The sequence below is a fragment of the Mirounga angustirostris genome, unplaced genomic scaffold (assembly GCF_029215605.1).
Source record: "Mirounga angustirostris isolate CCGP_5_RB_7025 unplaced genomic scaffold, mMirAng1.0.hap1 SCAF_1, whole genome shotgun sequence".
Lineage (NCBI taxonomy): Eukaryota > Metazoa > Chordata > Mammalia > Carnivora > Phocidae > Mirounga > Mirounga angustirostris.
In genome coordinates this window covers 135,044,819-135,069,337 of record NW_026991709.1, presented here as the reverse complement: position 1 = coordinate 135,069,337, position 24,519 = coordinate 135,044,819, and the positions used below count along the sequence as shown (strand labels likewise).

Below are 24,519 nucleotides of genomic sequence, written 5' to 3'. Positions count from 1 at the left end.
AATCACTTATGGACATTTTATTTTTCTTCCATTTTAAAGCCAGTCATTTTCAGGACACTATAATTACTACAATTCTGATAGTAACTGATTTTATATCTCTTCCAAGGACCAAATGTTTCAGAATTAGAAGAAAATATAAAGTTAGGTTTGTTTTAAGCAAAACCTGCCAGAAGAAACAATCACATTGGGGCCGAGACTAAACAGAGCACATGTCAGCTCCACAGGGAATGTTCTTGAGGAAACTGAAATCAGAATTTCTTTTTGCTATTATAGGATTTGTAAGAATGTTCACCAACGCAATGGAAATCAGAACTCACAGTTCCTACACCTTAGAAGCTAAGAGGTGCTACGAATGGGATGTGCCAAGTGTAGGCCCCTTAAGACAGCAAAAATGTGATTGTCACTCTTTTTAATATATCTTATTTTTATTTGGTGATAGTGATAGTGACATATTATTTCTCAATGTCACCCAGTGTTAATTTAATAAAATACACCCAGCTGTATTTCCTAGGAATTCTGTGTCATAACTGTTATGAAAGAAAATTCAATTGAAATGTGGGGAAAAAAATCACAGTGAAACATTGAATGAAAACATTCACAATCAAGTGAATGCTGTAACAGATATTAGTCTTAAGTTCAGTTGAGTTAATTATAATGGATGTAAGTTTAACTTCTACTTTGCTCTTCTGGACTGTGTAGATGAAGTGAAAGGGAAAACTAAACCAATAACAGGTTAATTCAAGCAGAAAAAATGGTATCTTTGGATGAATGCATCTGCTTAGTTCATTCAGGCTGCTTTAATGGAATACCACAGACTGGGTGGCTTATAATTAACAGCCATTTATTTCTCACAGTTCTGGAGGCTGGTAAGTCCAAGATCAAAGCACAGGCAGATTTGGTGTCTGGTAAGGCCTACTTTCTGGTGCATAGACTTCTGCCTCACATGTGGAAGGGGCAGGATTCTTTCTGGGGCCTCTTCAGTAAAGGCACTAATCCCATTCTTAAGGGCTCCACCCTCATGACCTAAACACGGCCAAAGGCCCCACCTCCAAATACCATCACACTGGGGGCTGGGTTTCAACATATTAATTTAGGGAGGGGCACAAACATTCAGTCTATTGCATTATGGTATCTGGTAGATTCAATATATGCATAATATGCAATATACTGGATTATAAGCACCAATGGAGCAAGAAACTGAAATTGCTTCTTGAATATTCCAGTGCCTTACAAATGAGTCCCTCTCAGTACACATTCATTTGATTTGCTTTGGCAAAGTTTAATTTGAATCAGCTTTTTGTTTATAGAATTTGTTGTTCTCTATTACACGTCATCAAAAAAATGGCAATATCTGAATAAAATGTAGCTATAATGGCTTAAACTCTGGAAGCAGAATGTTTGGTGTCAAATTTTGGCTTTACACCTTACTAATGGTGTGACCTTGAGCAATTGTCTTTAACCTCATCATTATTCCTTTTTTTTTTTTTTAATTCAAAAGGCTATGAAAGGACAGAGGAGCTATATACTACATAGAGTTCTCTGCACAGTTCCCCTTGTGCAGGAGCTGAAATGTAATTGCTTTTAGGCTGATGGAGGAAAGGGGAGTTGTTTAAAAGACAGAATAAATTCACACCTAAAAATGAAATCCATGGTTAAGAAACTTATGTTGAGAGAAAATGCTAATAAAATTATGTTATAAACAGATTAGAGCATTTTATGTTTAGACCATGTATTTAGTTTTTTTTTAAAGAAAAGAATCAACAATGGAAGCTTAATTGAACTAATTATTGGTCTAAAAATTGGACTAAAAATATACGATAAAATGTTCCTTGCCTTTTAGCAATACACACCAATAAACTCTGATAGTTTAGGGTGCCTGGGGGGCTCAGTTGGTTAAGCATCTGCCTTCGGCTCATGTCATGATCCTGGGGTCCTGGGATCGAGTCCCGCATCAGGCTTCTCCCTCTGCCTCTCTCTCTCTATCTCTCATGAATAAATAAATAAAATCTTTAAAAAAATATTCTCTGATAGTTTAGTCCCCATTTATGTTCTCTTCTTCCAGGAAGTTGCTGGTTAGTTTGCCTCTAGGCAGACATATTCTCCCCCTCTCATCTTGCTCTTTCCAGTCCTTCTGGGTCTTTCTCACTGGGCTAAGGATCGGATTGTCAAGGTGTAGGCTTAGGCCCGGGCCTCTTCTAATGCTTCCCAGGGAAATCTTTCTCATGTCCAGATTTCCTATCTGATGACTCTCCAATGTTTGCTCAGAGTGGAATCTGCCCAGAACTGGCCTCTAAGCAGTGGGCCCTCTTATCCAATGGCTACTTTTCCACTTAGACCTCAGGTTCATTAGGTCAAAAACTTAGCTTGTCTTCTTCTCTTAGATTTGCTCTTCTTGTCAACTAATAGCTTCACCATTTACATAATAAAAATACTACTTAAGATAAATGGAGGTGGTGTGTAATTCTTACTTAACTCATTTTGTTTTATTGTTTTTTAAAGATTTTATTTATTTATTTGAGATTGAGAGGGAGACAGAGGAGCAGGGGCAGAGGGAGAGGGAGAAGCAGGCTCTCCGCTGAGCAGGGAGCCTGAGGGACACAGGGCTCACTCCCACCCAGGACCCCAGCTGGGATCAGGATCTGAGCCAAAGGCAGCCACTTAACTGACTGAACTACCCAGGCGCCCCCTTATTTAACTCATTTTAATAGTACTGGGAGAACTACACCACACCATTTAAGCTCAGGAGATGTTTTAGTAATACCTTGGATCACATTTAGTATCTACACAGATTGGCAAGGGCTTGGAGATGAAACAAAGAATGCAACACAATTATGAGAAGAAGAAAAAAAAAAACATGAGGGAAGATATTTATCAGGCTCTGGAGGAACTGCATGCCCAGCTCTACAGGCATAGTAAGGTTCATGCAGGTAAGTCCCAGTTGAAAGGCACAGATCATGGAACAGCAATGCCAAGGACCTCTTTAGAGTGAGGTGACTAAAGCCTAGATATTATGAGCAAAATTACCCTGAGAGACAGATGTAGTTAGGCAGGTTTAACTGCCTACGTTAGCTGGATTTCAACACTTGGCTCTTATTGCGACTGCGTTGTGACACACTTTGTTTCATTAAATAAAAGCGTTGTGATAGCACTCTCTCAAAGAGTATCAGATATGAATAAACATTCATTTGCCCTAGGACTGGCCCTTTTTGCATCCTTGGTTTGAAAATGTGGTATCATTTTTTTTTTTTTTAAAGATTTTATTTATTTATTTATTTGACAGAGAGAGACACAGTGAAGGAGGGAACACAAGCAGGGGGAGTGGGGGAGGGAGAAGCAGGCTTCCCGCCGAGCAGGGAGCCCGATGCGGGGCTCGATCCCAGGACCCTGGGATCATGACCCAAGCCGAAGGCAGGCGCTTAACGACTGAGCCACCCAGGCGCCCCGGTATCATTTTTATCCAAAGCACTCATTATTCATTAATATTGATTTTAGCATTAAACATTTTTTTTTAAATTAGGTTTCTCATTGAGTATTATCATCATTGATCACACATAAAGATTCATATTGGCCATTGTTTTCTCCAGGAGTGGACAAGTAATCCTTTTTCGTATGATTCCAACCGTGTCTGCCTTCTGACAGTGGCCACATTTGGCTCTTGGAAAGCTTTCCTCCTCAATCCCAGAAGGAGAAGAAACCAGGAGAAAGCAAGACTTTCTCTCTGATCAGCAAGACATTCTGAAGCAGACTGTATCAGGCACCTTATCTGTAAATTACTCATCACTCAAAAATGTTGGCTTTGCTCTGGAGCTGTAATGGCCAATAGAACCTTCTGCGATGATAGAAATGTTTCCTAACTGCTGCATACAACATGGTAGCTTCTAGCCACATGTGGCTACTCAGCATTTAGATGTGGCTAGTGTGGCTGAGAAACTGGATTTTTAATTTTACTAATTTTTAATTTAAAATAGCCACACATGGCTAATGACGACCGTATCAGACACCTTGGTACTAGAGCATCTTTATTACTACTTATAATTTATTTTGTGAAATTAAATCTTGGGCAATTCCTCTTGAGGAAAATTTTACATTTTTACATCTTATGTCCCTGGTACTGAGTTGAGAGGAATTTTTCAAGCAAAATCTTTTGACTTCCTGTGAGGGGGTACTAATCCTGAGTTACGTACGCTTTGACAGAGGGGCTGAAGTACAGGAGTAAAAGTCTAAAACTCCTTACAGATTTTTCTGCAGTGTTTCCCAGGCACCAGAAATTGTCATGACAGCTAAATAAATAAGAGATTCTACTTTTCTTCTAGTGAAGACTTGACTCAGGATATTGGCAACTAGATAATAGCATTTTTTTTTTTTTTAATTCTGGTCATGACATTCACTGACAGTGACAGAGAAAGCAATGTTAGCTAGTCCTTCTTAGGTTCCTTCCAAAATGAGTTTTGAGGTGATTTACTGAAATGCTAAAATACCACAACTTAAGATGAAAAAATACGGAATTTGGATAAGGGGAAACATGGCTGGCTCACATGTGTTCTCTTTCATGGTTTAAGATGGAGTCCTGACCATTGACTCGAGCTAATGTTTCTGAATCAGTGTTTCCAGGGTGATGCTCCAGTTACCCTGACTCATATTCCTATTCTCACCTGATCCCTCTCTGTGGTCAAGAACAGGATGTGAAAGCGCAGCCACCGTCCTGTGTGGCTTACCACCTGTCTGTGGATCAGACCTTGCTTTAACACTGGAATTGACCTGCCAAGGTCAATTTAGGCCAATGAGGACCTTCATCCTGAGGGAGAAAGTGCTGGGTCAACTTTCCAAAACCTAGCAGGTAAATCGACAATCTAAAATAGGAAGGAAAAGAAAGTAATAGAAGAAAAATGTGAAAAGTCACATTAAATTCAGATTTTATTTCAAAATAAGTTTCTAGTTTTATCATTCAGTTGGGAACAATATTTAAACAAAGATCAGAACTGAATGGGACTTTGGATCACTGGGTTTATGGAAACATGGTAAACATAAGTTTTCTAGCCAGAAAGTTGAAAAATCATCATAACACTGAAGTACCCAACGAACAACCTTGACCATTTGAGAGGAGTCACACAAGGGAATACAACAAACACGTATTTATTTTTCTGATTTGGCAAGTAGATGTTAAAGAATGCAAACTTGAGGGCTTTTGAAACATATCTGATATGATATGCATGTCTTTCTGGATTCTTTCTCAAATATAGGGCAGTGCCAGGATGTTCCCATGGTAGATAAATATCTGCAATAAATACTGAATATTCCTTTATCATAGTCTTTACAAGGAATGTGTTTATTGGGTTTTTTTTTTTTTTTTGAGCAGTAATAAAAATTTCAAGATTTCTCATTTTAATGCATTACGTCTGGCTGCAAAGGAGCTGCTTGCCTTATATGGCAAAACTGACTTTGTAGAGTGTTCCTTTTACTGCTATTTTGTTGATTTTTGTGGTTCTTTTAATTTAAAAGCTATTTGCATCAGTACTTTGAAAATTCTTAAGGTCACTCGGATTCACAACAAATGCCATTTCTTACCTGTGTGATTTTAAGTAAGATATTTTGCTTCATAGAGCTTTGGCTTTTGAGCTCGTAAATTGAGTATTACAGTAGATACATGCAGAATTGTTGTGCATTTTATTATTTTTTATTTTTTAAGTTTTTATTTAAATTCCAGTTTGTTAACATACAGTGTAATATTAGTTTAAGGTGTACAATTTAGTGATTCAGTACTTACATACAACACCCAGTGCTCATCACAAGTCCTTCCTTAATCTCCTTCCCCTATTTCACCCATCCCCCACCCACCTCCCCTCTGGTAACCATCAGTTTGTTGGTGTGCATTTTAAAGGAATTAAGGGATAGCAGACATGGTCCATGCAGTTACTCAGTAGATTCATAAAATTTAGCTGTATTCTCTACACTCATTCCCACCCATGCTGGCTGGCCGATTTCACAGCACTCTATGGCCAGTGTTTTGTGTCAAATCAACTTTTACCTTTATGCCCCCAATACTCATTTGTTTTCTACTTCATGATAGTGGTATCAGATCTAAATTTTTTATGTCTACCATCCCATAGACCCCGGAATTCCTAGTGCACCTTTCCTTCCCGCAATGCACATGGCAAATTCTAACTGAAGTAGTTGGAAATAGATGTGAGTAGTGTTCCATGTGAATTCATAGTTGCTTCGCAAGTAACTACTTAGGACTTGATACTACTTAAAATGCTCTTGGTGTTTTCCTGTTAGGTATGAATATTCTAAGTGCTTTACTGGTTTAATCATAGCTCACTATTGAAATATATATATTATACTTGTAGATAAGTATAAATATAATTATATATTTAATATATAAGTTAATATGTGTATTTTTAATAAAAACATATAGTTAAATTTATATATATACGTGTGTGTGTGTGTGTGTGTATAAAACTGATGGTTAAGGATAAAGATACCATGGAAATTATTTATCTGATCAGGAAATTGAGGATTTCTGCTGCTTTTATAAATGTAGACTTAAAAAATATTTTCATATATTATATAATACTCATATGTGTTAATATATTTATATACATATTTATACATGTATATATAATTATATATTTGTTATATATATACACACACATATATATGATTCCCAGTCCTAAAGCATACATGGTTTTGAATATTTAACAGCAGCAACCCTTGATTATTTTGAACTTCAGTTTTGTCATTTGGAGAAATGAAAGATTAATTAGTAGGTTAAGCTGTCAGGCTGTCAGACAGGACATCTGTGACTGTTTGATAAACCCTGAATGCCTGAATGGATCAAGTGCAGAAGTTCAAGGTTAAAAGTGTTATATTACAGAAAGAACACCGTCCCACTCTGAAGGAGTATTTCAAAATACTGATTTACAAAGTATCCTCTTTGTGAAGACTCTGTTTCTGCAGGGGTCAAAATAAACAAAGTGAACGATATGAACATGCTTCTAAATTGTCTTGATTGACTGCTTTCAGAGAGCCCCAATTTGTGTCTGGAGGAATTTGAACAGCTCCTTTGGAATTTATTAGGTTCATTAAAAAATACATGCCTCACTTAGTGAGCACCAGTTGGCCACACATTGGGCTGGGCACTGTATACATAATATCTCTAATAAGATAGGCTTCAAGTGACAACTGGCTTAGAATTCCTTTTTTTCTGTATGAATTATTAAAATGAACATTTCCAAATTTATATTTTAATTGATTTTCAGAAATGCAAACTTTTGAAGTGAATGTATCTTACTCTGTCACATAATCTTTATTAACAACTAGTCTATGAACAAATAAGTTACTCATGTATTCTTTTCAAATTCATGTTTGTACTTTTGTGAATATACAGCTGTCTTATGAATACACCAAAGTAATATTTAATGTTTGCTCTATAGTTCAATTCTAAATTCTAAATATAACCTAGCAGAATAAACATAAAAAAGGGACAGAGAAATTTTGTGAGCTTTAAGGATTATCTTATTTACTGTATTTACCTAAATTATTCAATACCTTAGTGTCTAACATTCTATACTCAATGAATGTTTTTATTTGCTGACTTTCATGGTATATTAGAAATTTGGTATATGGAGAGATATTAACTGCTCTGAAATCAGAATAATTTAATTGTTAAAATTGCATAGGCTATGAAAGAGGTGGTACTAAGGTAGGTAGGGTTTCAAACATAAAAGATATCGAGCTTATATATTTTTTCAGTCTCCACTCACGGAGGCTTCAAAATGCTTTCTTCAAATTAAGAATACCGATATTTCCAGAAGTGTGACATTCCAATGAGTGAAGTGACACTGTTAATAAACGATAACAACAAAACTACTCTTTTTTAACATATAGTAATGCCTACAAATTCATTGTGTATTTTGATGTTTATTATTGTTAAGGTCATTTTATAATAAAGAAAATAATAATAAATGTATATTTGTATCCTAAATGCAGTAGTTTCTGTTAAAAAATGAAGAAATGAAATAGTTGTTTTCTCAAGGAGAATATTTTAATCTGCTTTACAAATGAAATATGTTTCATTTGATGATTTTGATTTTGTACTCTTTGCAAATAACATTCTTGCTGCTGGGTGCCTGGGTGGCTCAGTCGATTAAGCGACTGCCTTCGGCTCGGGTCATGATCCTGGAGTCCCGGGATCGAGTCCCGCATCGGGCTCCCTGCTCGGCACGGAGTCTGCTTCTACCTCTGACCCTCCCCCCTCTCATGCTCTCTGTCTCTCATTCTCTCTGTCTCAAATAAATAAATAAAATCTTTAAAAAAAAAAATATTCTTGCTGCTGAGCATGTACAGACTGGTGCAAGGAAATATTTCAGGACATATCCAAATTTTAAAAGTAGAAATGGTAGTCACAGATAATTTTTAAGAGAGAGCTTCAGTTTTATACCTCAGCATCAGCATTATGGATTTTGTGGCAAGTATCTATTTTAGAATAAAGCAATTCAACATTTCACTTAGACTCATAATAGTTATACCCTGCTATCCAAGAACTGGAAGTGGACTCAGCCTTTATTAGAGACCATCTTCTATGAGGAGTGAGGCATACAGGACTGGGCAGAGGGAAAAGTTGAACGGTGAGGCAGTCACAACAGAGGCCTCAGTCTATCCTAGATCTTACGAGGAGGTCTAGAGCAGAAATACAGGTTCAGAGTCATCCTGCCTTGAGGCATAAAGAAGAAGCCACGACACCCCTGTTATCAATCAGTCATTGCACACTGGAAGACTTTGACTTGGGCTGAGGCAGCACCCTCTGGCCCAAGGCAATGTGTGTGCAGATTCTCAGTGTGAGTTATCAGCTACCAGCTCTTCCCAGCTCTGCCAGGAGCTGGGGAAGGGGGCGGTGGAAGCACACTGCAGCATCTACTACACCTGTATTTGCATAGCCAGTAGCCAAAATGTGTATAGTCACACATGTGCTCTGCTCTCCAACCATCTTTTTGGTTTATCTCTTCAAACAGGTAAGAAGAGATGGGCTCAATAATTTGCCTAGGTTCCCCAAATTTTATGACTCTTCCTTGATATTTTTGCATCCCTTATTAAGGAAAACCCAGTGGCAACATTGAGAGAAGGTCTTTAGCTGCATGTATAAGTTAAATGAAATACATATCTCGGAGGAAGAGAGGTGGAACTTAACTTTATCAAGCAGTCAATCAACTTTGTGCCTCTCATTGTGTTGGATAAAATAAATAAGCTTGAGCTATCTCTTTAACATTTCTGGTCATCCTGAACCAGAGGGGGGTTTATAAATGAAATAATTACAGAATATGTTCCTGCTGAATTGCATTCTTTTAATTACAAGAATGGAACATTTCAACGGAAGCTACATTAACAACCACAGAGTTTTCCAACTTATTTTTTCTTCATAATATTATTTTAGCCCTTACTTGATTTTTGATATTTTAGACTCAAACAAGGTAATGGATATATAAGAACACCTTTTGCAAAGAGTGATGTGTGACACAGATAAAAATAATATAAAATTATTTATTAAAACTCACTATTATTTGTGCTCACGTTAAACTATATCATTGATTTCCACCCAGACATATTTTACTTAGAGTTTTCTAAAGACATACTGACCAAAAATTTGTTTTGTTTCTTTAACTTTTTATCAAAAGAAATTTTTAGTAATACTAAACTCAAGACAAAACTATCACCAAAGTTTTATGGATGCTCTCTCTAAGAAAGTTTAGACACCCACACTAAGAAAGTTTAGACACCCACACTCAATATACTAACAGGTGGACAATAAAATACATTTATGGTGTGCTCTGGTGAATGTAGACTTGTTATTTTTTTGCTTTTATCTATGCTTGCTTTAACATCTGTCCTCTCTCTTCTGACTTGTACTACTTTTTATTTTAATTGGTTTGCTGATTCAAACTTGTTACCGTTGGCCTTGCTGTTGTTAAGGAATATTTTAAAAGGGAAGTGAAAAGAGTGGTAAAAATACTGGTTTTGTTAATTTGGCTCCAGCTGATTTTATACCTGGAAATAGGAGAGTTAATGGGTTTTTTGTATGGTTAATTACATCTTGTGCTGATGGCTTCTGTTGTAGGCATTAAGTCACTCACCTTGTTAACTGATCTACTGGTCTAGTAGGGTTAGATTTGCCATTGGGGAATCATTTTTAGAATGTTTACCTTGTGTTCAGATAACTGATTGAAGGCAGGATGATGGTTGTGTCCAGTTGACCAGAGAAGTGATTGTGAGATTTTTAAAGATTATTCCTATGGGTCTCATTCTACTTTGTTTTGAAAACAAAATGGCAGGCAAGTGAGTGGCACAGACATGAGCCTCTCTTCTCTCTTCTGCCTCTTAGGGTTCTTTTCCATGAGAAAGGAAAAATCCCACTGTGTTTTTTTTCCTAATGCTTCTTGGATTTTCACCAGCAGGTTTTTACAGTCTGTTGCTTGCCTCTCAGATTAGAAGAATGCTGGCATATTTTAACGGTTTCCTAGGATTCAAACAGCCTTTAATTAAGAGCAAATTGATGTTTTGGAATGTTACCAAAATATGGGAGACTGAACACTGAGATGGGCTTCTTTCCTTCCATCTTCTGAGTGCGTGGAGCCCTATAATGGGGAGTGGGGGAGAAGGGTGGGGGTGCTCCGTTGCAAACAGCTGGTTGCCTACCAGTATGCAAAGGGTGTCTTTGTTGGCATAATATTCCCACTGCTTGCTCATTGGTGGCCTTCTAAATTCCACCTACTCACAACTGGGAAGGAGGTAGGTAGTCATAGAGTGCTCAAAGCTGCCAGGGTGCTGAACAGTTCAGGGATTGCTTGGTTTGTAGCTGGGTTCACTTGTTTTAATCCTCCAGTTGCCAGGGCAGTAACATATGGCTGCCTGTATTTGTGGTTAAGTTTCTTTTCCATGCCAAGTTCATGTCTTCTTGCTGCCAGAGTTTTGGATGTGGTGGAAAAGAGCAGTTCTGTAAAGTAATCACTTAGACTTGATGCATATTCTGAGTAGAAGTTTGTTTTCAAAGAGGGATGAGAGTGCAACGGAGGGAGGGGTTTTCCTTTTGAATCAAGGGATTTTAGTGAAAGAGTTGTTGCTGATCCAATCCAGAGCTTTAGGCCAGAAAGGAAGGATAGATGGTAGAGTGTGAAATGTTGGAAATGGTAACTGTTACTTACACAACTGTACAGTTATTATCTGAGGAGGGAAAGGGAGCAGCTTAACTAGCTCCCTCTGCCTAATGGCAGATCCGCTCATTGACCACTTCCTAGCTGAGGCCACTACACTCCCTGTCTTGTTTTTTCCAGTGACCCACAAAGCTGGCCTTTTGGGCTCAAAAGACACCTTGATGGTTTTTTGTTTTTGTTTTTAGCATGCACAGTGTCACTGATTGCTCCCTTTGCTCTCCTCTCTGCAGGTGGTACCTGCCAGAGCCCTGCTCTCCCAGCCCTGGTCCGTCCACCAGCCCCTCCTCTGCAACCTTCGCTGGATATCAAACCCTTTCTTCCCTTTCCTCTGGACACAGCAGCGGCAGTCAACCTCTTCCCCAATTTTAATGCGGTAAGTCCCCAGGTCACATTTGCATGTAGCCGAGTGGTAAGTGCCAGGAGTACTTTGTTGTTGTTGCTATTGTTGCTTTCCTTTTTTGAAAGAAAGGATTATTTTAGTTTTTCAAATTAATGCTCATATAAAATGTTTTGTTAGTTCTCAGAGAGTCTGCTGCAGGGTCCTTTCAATACAGTAGTTGAGGTCAGAGAGTTCCTTTTTTATAGCTGAGCCTTTGGGACTTGTTATGAACAATAAATTCATTTGGCCACAAAGTTGTAACCTTGGTGGAGAATAGAAAACGAAGTTGACCCAATAGAAATAAGAGTAGTCCTGATGTGCCAGGGGTAAGTTGGTCACTACGTCCATTTTGCTGTTATCATTTATTCCATGGATGGTCTGAAAGCTACAAGGTAGCTGGTTGTCTGGTTAAATAAGGTCCCCAGAGCCAGACTCCTTCAAGGGAAAATGAAAAGAGATTTAATCCAACTGGGTTGGTCTTGAGTTCATGTCTCCCGTTTAGTGTCTTTCTGGGTAATACTAATGATTCCATTATTTTGTTGGAATATATCTACACTAAAACTTAATGAATTTATTAAAGAGAACATTAGAATTCAAGTAAGTGTCTAAAAACTTGAACGAGTTTCTTCTGAGTCCTACACTTTAATTTTCAAATCTGTTGCTTCTTTTCTAATTTAATAAAGAGGACCCCGATAAGCACAATAGTGATGCATTCCATTTGCAGAGCACTTTTTTCCCCCTTAACTTAAAGCAACTCAGCATTCTGGTGGTAGGAGGGTTTCTTTTGTTTGTTTTACTTTTTTTGTCTTGTTTTGTTTTCCCTTCTTACCGTGTCACAGTTGCTCAGGTTAGGTCTTTCTTAAATTACTTTGTTTTTTGGGCTTTGTTAATGGCCTTCTCAACACAAGTTCAATTACTTGCTTCTATTTTCACTCTTAGCATATCTTTGTAAGTTGACAGATTCCTCATATTCATCATCATCTCTTTTTGTACAGGCAGTGAAAGTATTCTTATGATGAAAATAGAAATAAGGGTTGAAAAGGTTAGAAACCCATGACTATTTTTTTCCTAATATCATCTGAGTCAGATTTCAGCAGTTTGTCATAATGGAGGTCTGAGCTTATCAATGACACGATGTGTCAACACAACCAGAGCAAAGAGGATTAAGATAGTAGGTCACTGAATGCCCAGTGATCTAAATAATACAGATTTCTTATTGCAACATCTTGCTTCCATGATGGATTTTTTAAAATCTTCCCACAGTTAGATCATTCTCTTTCAGGAGATGGAAGTGGGTCTTATTTTCTTTAATAATACTTCATCCTGGGGACTCTGGTCATTCCAGGGACATGGTCCAATTATATGCTAGTCCTCGCTAAAGGGCAAGGGAGAATCAGAATGATCACTTTGCTCTTTTAGGGGTGAGGGGTTTTCCATGGGAATCTTATTTTGAAATTGATGGAGCATAAATGGAGGAGCATCAAGATCACGTTTCCAAAGTAAAGATTTCTAATCCTAGGCATTTCAATAAGTGTAGAGAAAAAATTGCTCAGCATCAAATTCTCTGATTTTTAAATGACCACACTAAAGTTCCATGGGTTCCCTTTCTCCGCTGTTCAGTTAAGTGGCTTCCTGGCACAGTCTTGCTTCCCAGATGCCCAGAGATGATCCATCAAGGTGCATTACCTGGCCTCTAAGACCACTTGGCATCCTGCCAGTTAGGTCTCATGTCAGCTTTAGAACAGTTGAGGTGAAATTCCTGGAAGGCTGTAAAAAGCTGAGTTTTAAAATTTCGGTTTGCCATTTGAGAAACATTAAAAGCAATATTAATTTGATTGATGAGTATTGTTTGTCATAAAAAACAAAGATGAGTGATTGGCTGAGCTATTTGACACTCAGCAAGTTTCTTTATCCTATTTGCTACTATTAACCCTTCTTTAAAATAAAGGGAGTGGACCTAATAATCTCTTCCTTTGGGGTTTATTTCATTCATATATTTGCGCTTTTGTGGGCAAAGGCAGCATTGTATGATGGTCAAGCTGGATCCTGTAACTAGACTGACTGTTCAAATCTCAAAGTTGCTGCTTATCATCAATATCACCTCGGGCAAGTGACATAACTCCCATGTATCTCAGTATCTTCATCTATAAAATGGGACTAATAATTAACCTATTTCTTAGGCATGTGGTAATGCTTATGTGTGCTGAATAATGTAAAAGGCGAAAGATTTATGCATTTTGAAGAGAAACCAGAGTATGTGTGCTGAATAATGTAAAACAGCACTCAACACATAGCAAGCACTATTTGAGTGATAGCCATTATGTTCATGCATAGGCTGGGAACTCTTCTTTTTTTTTTTTTTTTTTTTTTGAATGTGGCAGTTCATTGACTGAGAGCAGAAGTTTGACTGATTGTTTTTCCTCTATGATGGATTTTGACTTCTGTTTGTATTTGTTCCATTTAAATAAGGAGACCCTCTGTTGCTACACATAATTGTTATTTCCTTTCGGTGCTAGTCAAGCTGCGACAACCAAGGATTAAGCCACTCCTTGTTTCTTACTGAGGGGGGAATAGTGGTAAAGCCCATAATCAGGTGACTTTGGACTCAGAGTTAGAGTATAGAGTGTTTCTTTAAGTAATAGCCTGACTTCTTGATTTTATAGCAGGTGTGAATCTCAATCCACGAATTCAGGGTGTATGAAACATAATTTTTAATTGCTGTAAATTGATTTTATTTCTGATTCAAAAGACCATTTTATGGTGAAGGGAAATGCAATTTAATTCTGTTTCAGGGTGTGCTGAGGTTGTAGAATCTAACAGGCTATCCATCCAACTCTTGGTGGGAAACTCCTCTGTTCACTAAGTTATTTACCTACAAAGGCATTCATAGATGGTCAGCACCTGTTTAGCATGGCTATTTAAGTCCTCAGCTCCCAACTTTAGACACACAAACTTTGCGAGGCTGTTGGTGGTCCCTTCTGCCTAGATGTGCCAAACTGCTCTTATCTCTTTGCCAAGAAAATGATGAACCATCTGCCACTGAACAACCTTCCCGCATCAGACCTTTTTGAAGCAAGTTCATGACAATCACAAACTGACTGCCTGTTATATCTCTCCACTGAGGCTTTGTGTATGGAATCATCTGTCACTTGGGGGGTAGGATGGGGCAGAATGGTGAAAGGAAAAAAAATGAAATACAATCATGGAAACATAAATGGATATCCCTGATTATTATCCTTCCACAAGAGCATAAGCCACTAGGTTTGGATGTAAGTCAAGTAGAATAATGAAACATCTGTAAAAATATGCATAGTTAGAAGGTAAAGGAAAACAGGTGGAGAATCTGAGCTTGGATATGGATATAAAAGAGGACATTTGATAAAACCATTAGGATCCCTCAGTCTACTCAAAGTCAGTTTTTTAAAGATTAGCAACAGAAACTGTTCTCTTGACCTAAGGATGTTGTATCCTGGTTGTTTTGGTAGCTTTCAGACAAGAGAAAGCTTTCCTTGAATTCCTCATGTACCCCCTACCCTGCCCCTCAATCTTTTAAGACATTGGAGTTTCAGTGCTTAGGACCATTCTGATCCCATTCTGCATCAGCATTTCTTGAAAGGAACCAATCCTGGAAGTAGGTAGATGATGTTTAGGGAAGAAATATTAGGAAGTGGTATGAGTGTGGTCCATTCAATCAATTGCTGTTAATTAAACATCACTATGTGGCAGGAATAGTGATAACAAAAATTATATTGTGATGTCTGCCCTGAAATAATTCAATTTATAAGGGAAGCTGAACAAATAAATATTTGTAAATGTGGGTGGCTTTTATGAAGAAAGATGTATAGGATAGAATGGCAGGTTGGGGACAAGAGTGGAAGGCTGTGTGGTTGGCTTAGCTGGGGCTTGGTGAGAAAAATAGAAACTATTCTAGGCATGTAAACAGGAAGGCCTTAATATAAGGATTTAGGTGCTTACAAAGTCTTTGGAGATGCTGGGCAGGCAAACAAAGGTCAGAGAAGGCTATTGTTGGCTCTCAATTTTTGTGCTTACTTGCATGGAATCAGGAAGTTGCAGAAATACAAGATGCTCAGTCATCCCAGTTACTTTCATCCAAATCCCATGCAATGCCTCTCTTTATGGGATCCATGCCTGAATACTGCTGGCAGAGACCCATGGGAATGCAACCCTAGGGCTTCCAGTCCTTGTGATGTAAGGAAGAGCACAGAAGAGGGAAGGCAATGCTGAGTCGCCAATAGATGACATGATGGCAGAATGGAGAGGCTTATGCATAATCAGAAAACCTGAGCATGTTTGCAACCATGAACAAGAGGCTAAATCCTTTGGAGCCTCAGTGTCCTGTTCTGTAAAATGAGAATGAATACATTTCTCTCAGGTTTGTGATTGGAGGGATAGCCGAATTTTAAAATGCTGGAGATTGAAGCTGAGAAGTAGCTTGGGTTACTTAGGATATTGTTTAGAATGGGAGCTGATCATCAAAAAAGGCCTATACTCCTTGACAATTTTCTCCCTGGGTCTCAGAGTTGCCCCTTTGTTTTTCATTTCTCTAACATATTTCCTTCATATCCTCATCAGTAGTTATAACAATAATGAACCTTCAAAATTTTGTTGAAAATGTGCAGCTTTGGGGGAATGTGTTCATGGGGACTGCCTGTATGCCTGACCGTATGCTCCACCCCTTCTATGGCTATGTTTCCTGTTGGCATAAAGGTTAAATGAGTAAACTGAGCTAATCACCTGCATATACCAGATTCTCAGTAAATATTGAGGTCTTCCTCCTTCCGGGAGAAGCATGAAAAAGAACAAGATCACATAGAGGGCCCAAAGGCAGAAAGATAGGCAAATAAAGAGAGTAACTATTAGCCTAGGCTAATACCCCCCCCCATTTTTTAAGTTTATTTATTTTTAGTAATCTCTACACCCAACATGGGGCTCAAAGTCATGACACCAAGATCAAGAGTTACATGCTTTTCTGACTGAGGCATCCAGGTCCCCCATATTCTTTAACATTCAAAAAAATAAATCAGTGTAGAAATGTTGACTCTGTGTTACTCCTCTCTATGAGATGATTTCATTAGGGGAGAGGAAGCCAACGGGGGAGACAGAGTTGGGGAAAGAGATACTGAGAAAGATCAGATCTTAGCATCCAACTCTACTCTAATTCCTCCTTTTTCTCAAAAAACAAGAGCTACCCTAGACACTTGAGTGTGGTGTTAGTTTCAGTGCAGAAGTGTTATCAGTTGTGTGGAGGGGGACAGGAAGGTAAAATTTATGTGATTTATAGCAGCACTGCTCATACTTTATGGTGCATGTGAATTGCTGGGGGAATCATGTTAAAATGCAGGTTCTTATTTAGTAGTTCAGGTTTGGGACCTCAGATTTTGAACATCTGTGGGTATTGGGAGGGGAAGCAGGGGAATGTTTAAATACACTGGACAATTCTCACACTCCTGGAGCCTATTTCTTCATTCATTCAACAAAAGTTTATTGAGGACTGACCATGTGCCAGGCCCTTCAGAATCAGCAGTAAATCTAACAGGCTAAATTTCTGTCATTGTGGAACTTACTTTCTCATGTTTGTGTGGTGGGGTGTTAGGGAAGTTTGAAGTATTGGAAGCTACAGCTCTATGTCAAGCGTAATCCTTCTGTGGTTGTGTTTCATCTCCCAGAAATATTGTGAGCCTCGCTTGTAGGGTGACCCTGTGCAGGACTTTGGCTACAGCTGTCATTTATTAAATGCTTATTATGTGCCAGGTATCTGACACCATCACCTGCCTCCCAACTGGTTAAAAGCAGAAATCTTCTATGGAGCTTTAAAGCTTTTCTGTGTGTCACAGTTCCAAAATTGTTAGTGAGAAAAACACATGACTGAGTTTTTTTATTCACTTATTCATTCAATAATTTATTCATTCTACAAACTTTTGAGTCCCATGAAATAATTCTATATATTGAGACATGGGCCTCTTAAAAATAATAGCTCCATCAAAGATGCCTTTTTTTTTTATGTTATGTTAATCACCATACATCACATCATTAGTTTTTGATGTAGTGTTCCATGATTCATTGTTTGTGTATAACACCCAGTGCTCCATGCAGTACGTGCCCTTTTTAATATCCATCACCAGACTAACCCATCCCCTCACACTGCTCCCCTCTAGAACCCTCAGTTTGTTTCCTGGAGTCCATAGTCTCTCACGGTTCATCTCCCCCTCTGATTCTACCCCTCCCCTTAAGTTTTCCCTTCCTTCTCCTAATGTCCTCCATGCCATTCCTTTTGTTCCACATATAAGTGAAACCATATGACAGTTGTCTTTCTTGTTTGGCTTATTTCACTTAGCATAATCTCCTCCAGTTCTATCCATGTCGATGCAAATGGTGGGTATTCATCCTTTCTGATGGCCGAGTAATATCCCGTTGTATATATGGACCACATCTTCTTTATCCATTCATCTGTTGAAGGGCATCTCGGCTCTTTCCACAGTTTGGCTATTGTGGACATTGCTGCTATGAACATTGGGGTGCATGTGGCCCTTCTTTTCACTATATCTGTATCTTTGGAGTAAATACCCAGTAGTGCAATTGATCAAAAACCTCCCAAAAAACAAGAGTCCAATGCCTGATGGATTTCCAGGGGAGTTCTACCAAATAGTCAAAGAAGAAATAATACCTATTCTCCTGAAGCTGTTTGAAAAATTGAAACAGAAGGAAAAATTCCAAACTCATTCTGTGAGGCCAACATTACCTTGATCCCAAAACCAGACAAAGACACAATCAAAAAGGAGAATTACAGACCAATATCCCTGATGAATATGGATGCCAAATTTCTAAACAAGATCCTAGCTAATAGGATCCAACAGTACATTAAGAGGATTATCCATCACAACCAGGTGGGATTTATCCCTGAGATGCAAGGGTGGTTCAACGTTAGCAAATCCATCAATGTGATAGAACACATTAATAAGAGAAGAGACAAGAACCATACGCCCCTCTCAATTGACAGAGAAAAAGCATTTGACAAAGGTGTCTTTTATAAAGATAACCCAACTAAATGTAATGGAGAATATGAGGAAGAAGATGTAATTAATCTCTTCTGCATTTATTTGCTTATTGGACATTTATTAAGCACTGACTATATGTCTGACACTATAGCAGATAATAGAAATACAAAAAGAGGGCGCCTGGGTGGCTCAGTTGGTTAAGCAACTGCCTTCAGCTCAGGTCATGATCCTGGAGTCCCGGGATCGAGTCCCGCATCGGACTCCCTGCTCAGCTAGGAGCCTGCTTCTCCCTCTGACCCTCCCCCCTCTCATGTACTCTCTCTCATTCTCGCTCTCTCAAATAAATAAATAAAATCTTTAAAAAAAAAAGAAATACAAAAAGAAGAAGGAGGAGGAAGAAGAAGGAGGAAGAGGAGAGGAGGAGGAGAAAGAGGAGAAAAAAGAAGAAAAAGGGGTGAGGGGGAGGTGAAAGGAGGACTTGTCCTTGTATTTATCATTATTGAAATAAGTTGATTAGTCACTTCCTAAAACACTCTTCTACCAGCTACTGTGTTAATGTAGTGTTAAAACACTGCATTAAAGAATAAGATTCAGGCAAGCAAGAACCCTGTCTATATAGTTTGCTTCATTTGTTGAAAAAATGGGGTGGAGTAGTTAAATCATTCTATAAAGGGCTCTGTAATCAAATGCTTAAATAAAGTCCTTTGAAAGTAAATGCTACCTGAGTTCAAGGGAAGGTCAGGTCATTTGGAGGTGGCCAAGGAAAGCTATACGGTAAAGGTTAAGGTTTAATTTGGGAACTGAGATCAGTTCCATATTTATCTTATTTGGTAAAATAACCATAGCACAGAACTTGGAACAGTGCAAAGACTCAAAACACAATTCTAGAATGAATGAGTGGAGGATAGATGGATGCATGGATAGAGAGAGAGAGAGAGAGATGACAGGGAAAATGCATGATAGATAATAGAAGAGAAATAGCCATTATAGTTGTGCCATAAGAAACATAATTGACGGAAATGTCTCAATAATTTAAAAAATCTAAGTACTCACTGTTTTCATACATTAGATTATTTCCATCTAACCAAAGTTATTAATTTAAGCAATTATTAGGGAACACAAGCAAGCATAGCATCAAACCATCCCCTTAATTTACATCCATAATTTTATGTTGGCTCATGCGTTTATTTACTCTGGTTATATAAAAGAAGAGTAATGTTAAAATCACAGTGGTTATTTATAGAAAGTCCTCTAAAATCAGTATTTTATAATATTCATCAACTATTTCATGTGAACCCAGAAGGATTTTTACCATAAAATACTGGTGAGGCACTTTATGACACTAAAAGGACAGCATTACATGTGTGTACCCTACATTCTACAGCTGTAGCTTAAATATGCACTTACAATATCATAATAGGTGAAGGACAAAAATACAGAACCCTAAATGGGAAATGTCAGGTTCAAGTTCTTGTTATCTTCAGATATATACCCTTCAAGATTTCCTCCATCTTTAAAATGGAAATACTACCATGTTTATTGGCGCACTGGGTCTCCTTTCCTTTCAAAACCTATTCTTTACTCTTGCTTTCCTCTGAGGTTCTGTGTCTTGTTAACTGCTCCAGGTGTGGAGATGCCTCCCATCCCTCAGCCAGTGTAGAATGTTAGAGAAACAACAGTTCAGCACACGTGCACTTGTGTGTTTAAAGAGATATTAATTAAATCCAGTTTATACGTTGTAACTGCTCTTACTAAATGTGTACAGTTGCTGGTGTCTCTAAAACACGGAGGCAGCCAGCTGGAAATTTGGGGTAGAAAAAAATAAGACTGTCTTTCTTAGTCATGACTGGTAGAGGGTGTGGAAATTTTTCAGGTGAAAAATGCCATAGTAGATATAATATTGATTGCTAAGTTTCTTGTCCTTTGAAGACAGAGGTAGCAGATTACTATCTGGTTCTGTGCATTAAGTGTGTCATATTTGTATAGCAAAAGCCTCTTAAGAAACATCTGCTTATGAAGTCTTCTTTCATTATGTGTTTTCACACTGAAACAAATACATAAGCTTGTTTGCCGAACCCCAGAGCTTCCTGTGAAGTCAAAAGCTGTAAAAGTCAGGCCTACTTATAAAGACTCCAAAACACAAAATGACTTAAATATAGAACAGCTCGGCTTGAAAGTAAAAGGCTAATAAACAAATGCACAACACACGAATTTTTTTTCTATTTTAACACTTGTTTACTCTTTGAGCAGGTAACACATGTTTCTGTGATTAAAATGTAAAAAGAACAGCAAAAATGTTTCCCTTACTGTTCTTCCCTTGCCACTCAGTTCTCCTCTCTTAACTGACAATCAGGGTGGTCAGTGACTCTTCTATCTCTCTTTCCAGAGATAGATGTATGTCTGAATATGTTTCTTTCATTAAAGGTTGTGGCATAATACACATCATACACTTATTTTCCCTTATCAGTTAATCTAATCATAATGAGCTGAAACTGCTTTTGCAGAGAATATATTTGACCTATTTCCTAGTTTCTTACTAGGAATTTCTTACCAACTGTTTGATACTGGGGAAAAGAGGAGGACCCAGATAAGAGCCTGTCTAAACTCAGAGTTTATGGGATTTAGCAGCTCTTTTGGAGATCCCCACACCACATTTAGATATAGACATTTTAGAAATGAAATACACTTTTTGGAGTTAATTTGTTTCTACTCCAACTCACTTATTTTACAGATAAGCCTATAATAATTGAGAGAATTCCAGTTTCTTGGCTAGTAAGTGGCAGACATGAGAAAAAACCAGGGACTCATGTCTTCTGTTTCATGAAGATGCTAATCATTGAATCATAATGTTATGGATTGAATTGTGTGCCCCCCCCCCCAATTCATAACCCATACTGCCTTTGAATGTGATCTTATTTGGAAATAGGGTCATTGAAGATGTAATTAGTTAAGATCATTAGAGTGAGCCCTAACCCATTATGACTGGTTATTCTTATAAGGGGAAATTTGGACACAGAGACACACATAGAGGGAAGACGATATGAAGAGACACATGGAAAACACCATCAACAAACCAGGAAGACAAGTCTAGAATAGATCCTTCCCTTACAGCCCAGAGAAGGAATCAACCTTTTTGACACTTTGATTTTGGACTTCTAGCCTCTAGAACTGTGAGGCAATACATTTCTGTTGTTTAAGCCACCCAATTTGTAGTACTTTGTTATGGTAGCCCTAACAAGAAAAGATTTTTAGAACCATCTGATCTACCACTCCCCCAACCCCCACCAGACTCCATACTACAGTGTTTCTGACAACTTGTAATCTAGCTTCTTATTCACTATCTGCAGTGATTGTAAATAAGTCTACCCCTGGGGGGAGAGAGACCCTACACCATAGGTCACCTATTCTATAGGGAAATTTTCCTTATGGAGCTAGTTCAGGCTCCCTGGAACTCCTAAAAACAAAGGAAAAATATAACACACAATATATTGCATTTTTATAAAAAATACGTATTGATCATGAACTGAGTGACAAGGGCTCTCAAGGAAGGCAATTTTACATCCACCTTTAAAAAAAAAATCTAATTTCATAAGAGTGCGTGTGTTATAACTATGACCTGAATAACATAGGTAAGGAAACTTGTAGGTGAGAGAGTAAATAATTTGCCCCAAATCACACAAATAGTGATCACCAAATCATGTCTAGATTTAGGTTGAGTGATCCAGGTTCAGTGCAATTTCATTTATAACAAAGCTAACTGATCTCGTGTCTGAAAACAGTTGTAGTTTCTTTAATCAGCTATCAGAGCCTTGGTTCTCTATTAGTTAATTAATTGAATAATCTGTAATTCCTTGGAAGACTTAACTCCAAGACAGTAAGCTGAATAATATTCTGGCATGATTGGACAAGTATGGAAAAGAACATTGGGATCATAAGTGGGGACTGCATATTATGCCACCCTCACAAGCATTTATATTGTAGATGGGCAATCATTGTTAGGGGGATAAATAACTTTAAATGGCAATAAATTAAAAAAAAAATCCGCTCCTACTCTAGCCACAGTTTAGGTTTCTTAAGACTCAAGACCCATGTACACACATAAGGAAAAAAAAATACTAAACTTAGAATTTAAAAGGTTTAAGTTCTATTGTGAAACTCTAAGTCCAGATTTTCTCATTTGTGGAACTAGAATAATCATGTTGACCTCATATGAGTGTCTAAAGGTGTTAAAGATTGAAAGTAATATAGAAATAGTAGGTATTAAGGAAGTTATTGAATCAGAGGTTTTGGTGTTGGGACCCTAATGAGCATTATTTATAATCTCCCCAAAGTGATTCCTTTGCCCCTTAAATGTTGAGAGTCAGTATATTCCACCCTGTGGTCAAAATTGGTGGGAAAATCCATCTTTACAGCTCAGTACAAGTGTAAAAATAACCTTCTCAGACAATCTTTTGAGGAAAGTTGTCTCTTCACTCGTCCCCTTCAACACAAATGTAAAGAACAATGTGAATGCTATTTCTCATTACTCTTAGTCAAAGGAATGAGAACTTTTTGCCAGCAAGACAGTTCGGTTTCATGACCCAGTGCTTCTCAAAGTGTGGTTCTCAGAGCCATACTGGTCCAAAAACTGTTGACAGGTCTGTGATAGGTACAGAAATAGAGAGTGAGCAGCATTTGGAAGTTTTTATAGCACCATAGAGCAATTTTACATCTGTTGAAGCCAATAAAGAATTGTGATTTAATTTGGTATGTTTTTTCATTTTATTTTTCTGGGTAATTCATTTTATTATATTTTATAAGAGTTTCGGCCTGTGATTGATGTGGGGGATAGCTGGTCCTTCAGCAGAGAGAATTGAGAAGCACTGCTCTGCTCTTACTCTTAAGGACTTGAGTTTCATCTCTACATAGAACGTGATAGGGACTTTGAAGTCATTATTTAGATAATTCGAACGATGAATTGAGAAAGCCACAAATACAATTTCACCCAAATTCCCTTAGTGCTATCCAATTTACCTTATCCTGGTGAGGTGTGGCAATGGTAAATGGCTCTCTCTGAAACTCGTAAATCAGGACAGTACCAGAGAGTCAAAAGTAAGATAATATGCATTTCCCCTTTCTCTGAAGCTTAACCCCTTATGGCACATTTTATCTTGAGTTTGGGCGAATATGAAAGAGGTAGAGTTAGCAGTTAATTCTTGAGCTTCCTTTCTCGAACATTCTAAAATGGAATTTATTTCAAGGACCTTGCTGAGTGATTTTAAGGGACTAAAGAAAAAAAGAGAAAAAAAGAAAGAAGAAAGAACTTTAAGTGACTATATATGGAGATAAGAAACTAACTTTATTACTTTGATTTCTAAATCCAAATTATTGTTTTAAAAGGAGAAACTAGAATAAATGATAGTCTAGTAGTACGGTAGGCTGGAGACATTTTTAAAGCATTATTTTCAAAGGAAATCACACAGAAAGAACAATCAGTTTTACCAAAACATCCTTGTGCTCTTTAGAACATCTGTGCATACCTACTGTTTTAGTACTTCTGTGACTTTCGTCACCTGCTACATTGAAAAGCAACAGTTCCTGCTTTCCTAGGAACTTGTGATAGGACGTATATAATAGAGAGGTAATCAGCACTTTCTGCGACTTTCTACATTACAGAATTTATATAACCAAATAGACAGTGCTTATGTGTGATGGTCTCTGTGGGGAGACGCCTTTTTTCCCCACCCAGATAACCTTACTTGTTCTTTAACTTAAAAAAAAAAAGAAAGTCGGAAAATACTAACTTGGTTTTGAGACTCAACTTAATTAGCTCTTAGACTATTTCTCAGGTCCTATTGGCATACTCTGGTTTTGAGATCCTAATTTGGAATGAAGGCAGAGAGATAAAAATAGAATGATTTTAAGCTTAGAATTTGTTTTT

General features: G+C 37.8%; 1 protein-coding gene across 3 annotated transcripts in view; it reads left to right on the top strand.

Moving 5' to 3' along the window:
• Positions 1 to 24,519, top strand: part of ZNF385D (zinc finger protein 385D) — a 933,228-nt gene that overhangs the window by 680,225 nt on the left and 228,484 nt on the right. For all 3 annotated transcript variants that reach the window (XM_054504443.2, XM_045903875.3, XM_045903876.3), the window contains one exon: positions 11,435 to 11,577. In XM_054504443.2, coding sequence (XP_054360418.1) covers positions 11,435 to 11,577 — 143 coding nt within the window. The remainder of the gene's footprint in view (positions 1 to 11,434; positions 11,578 to 24,519) is intronic.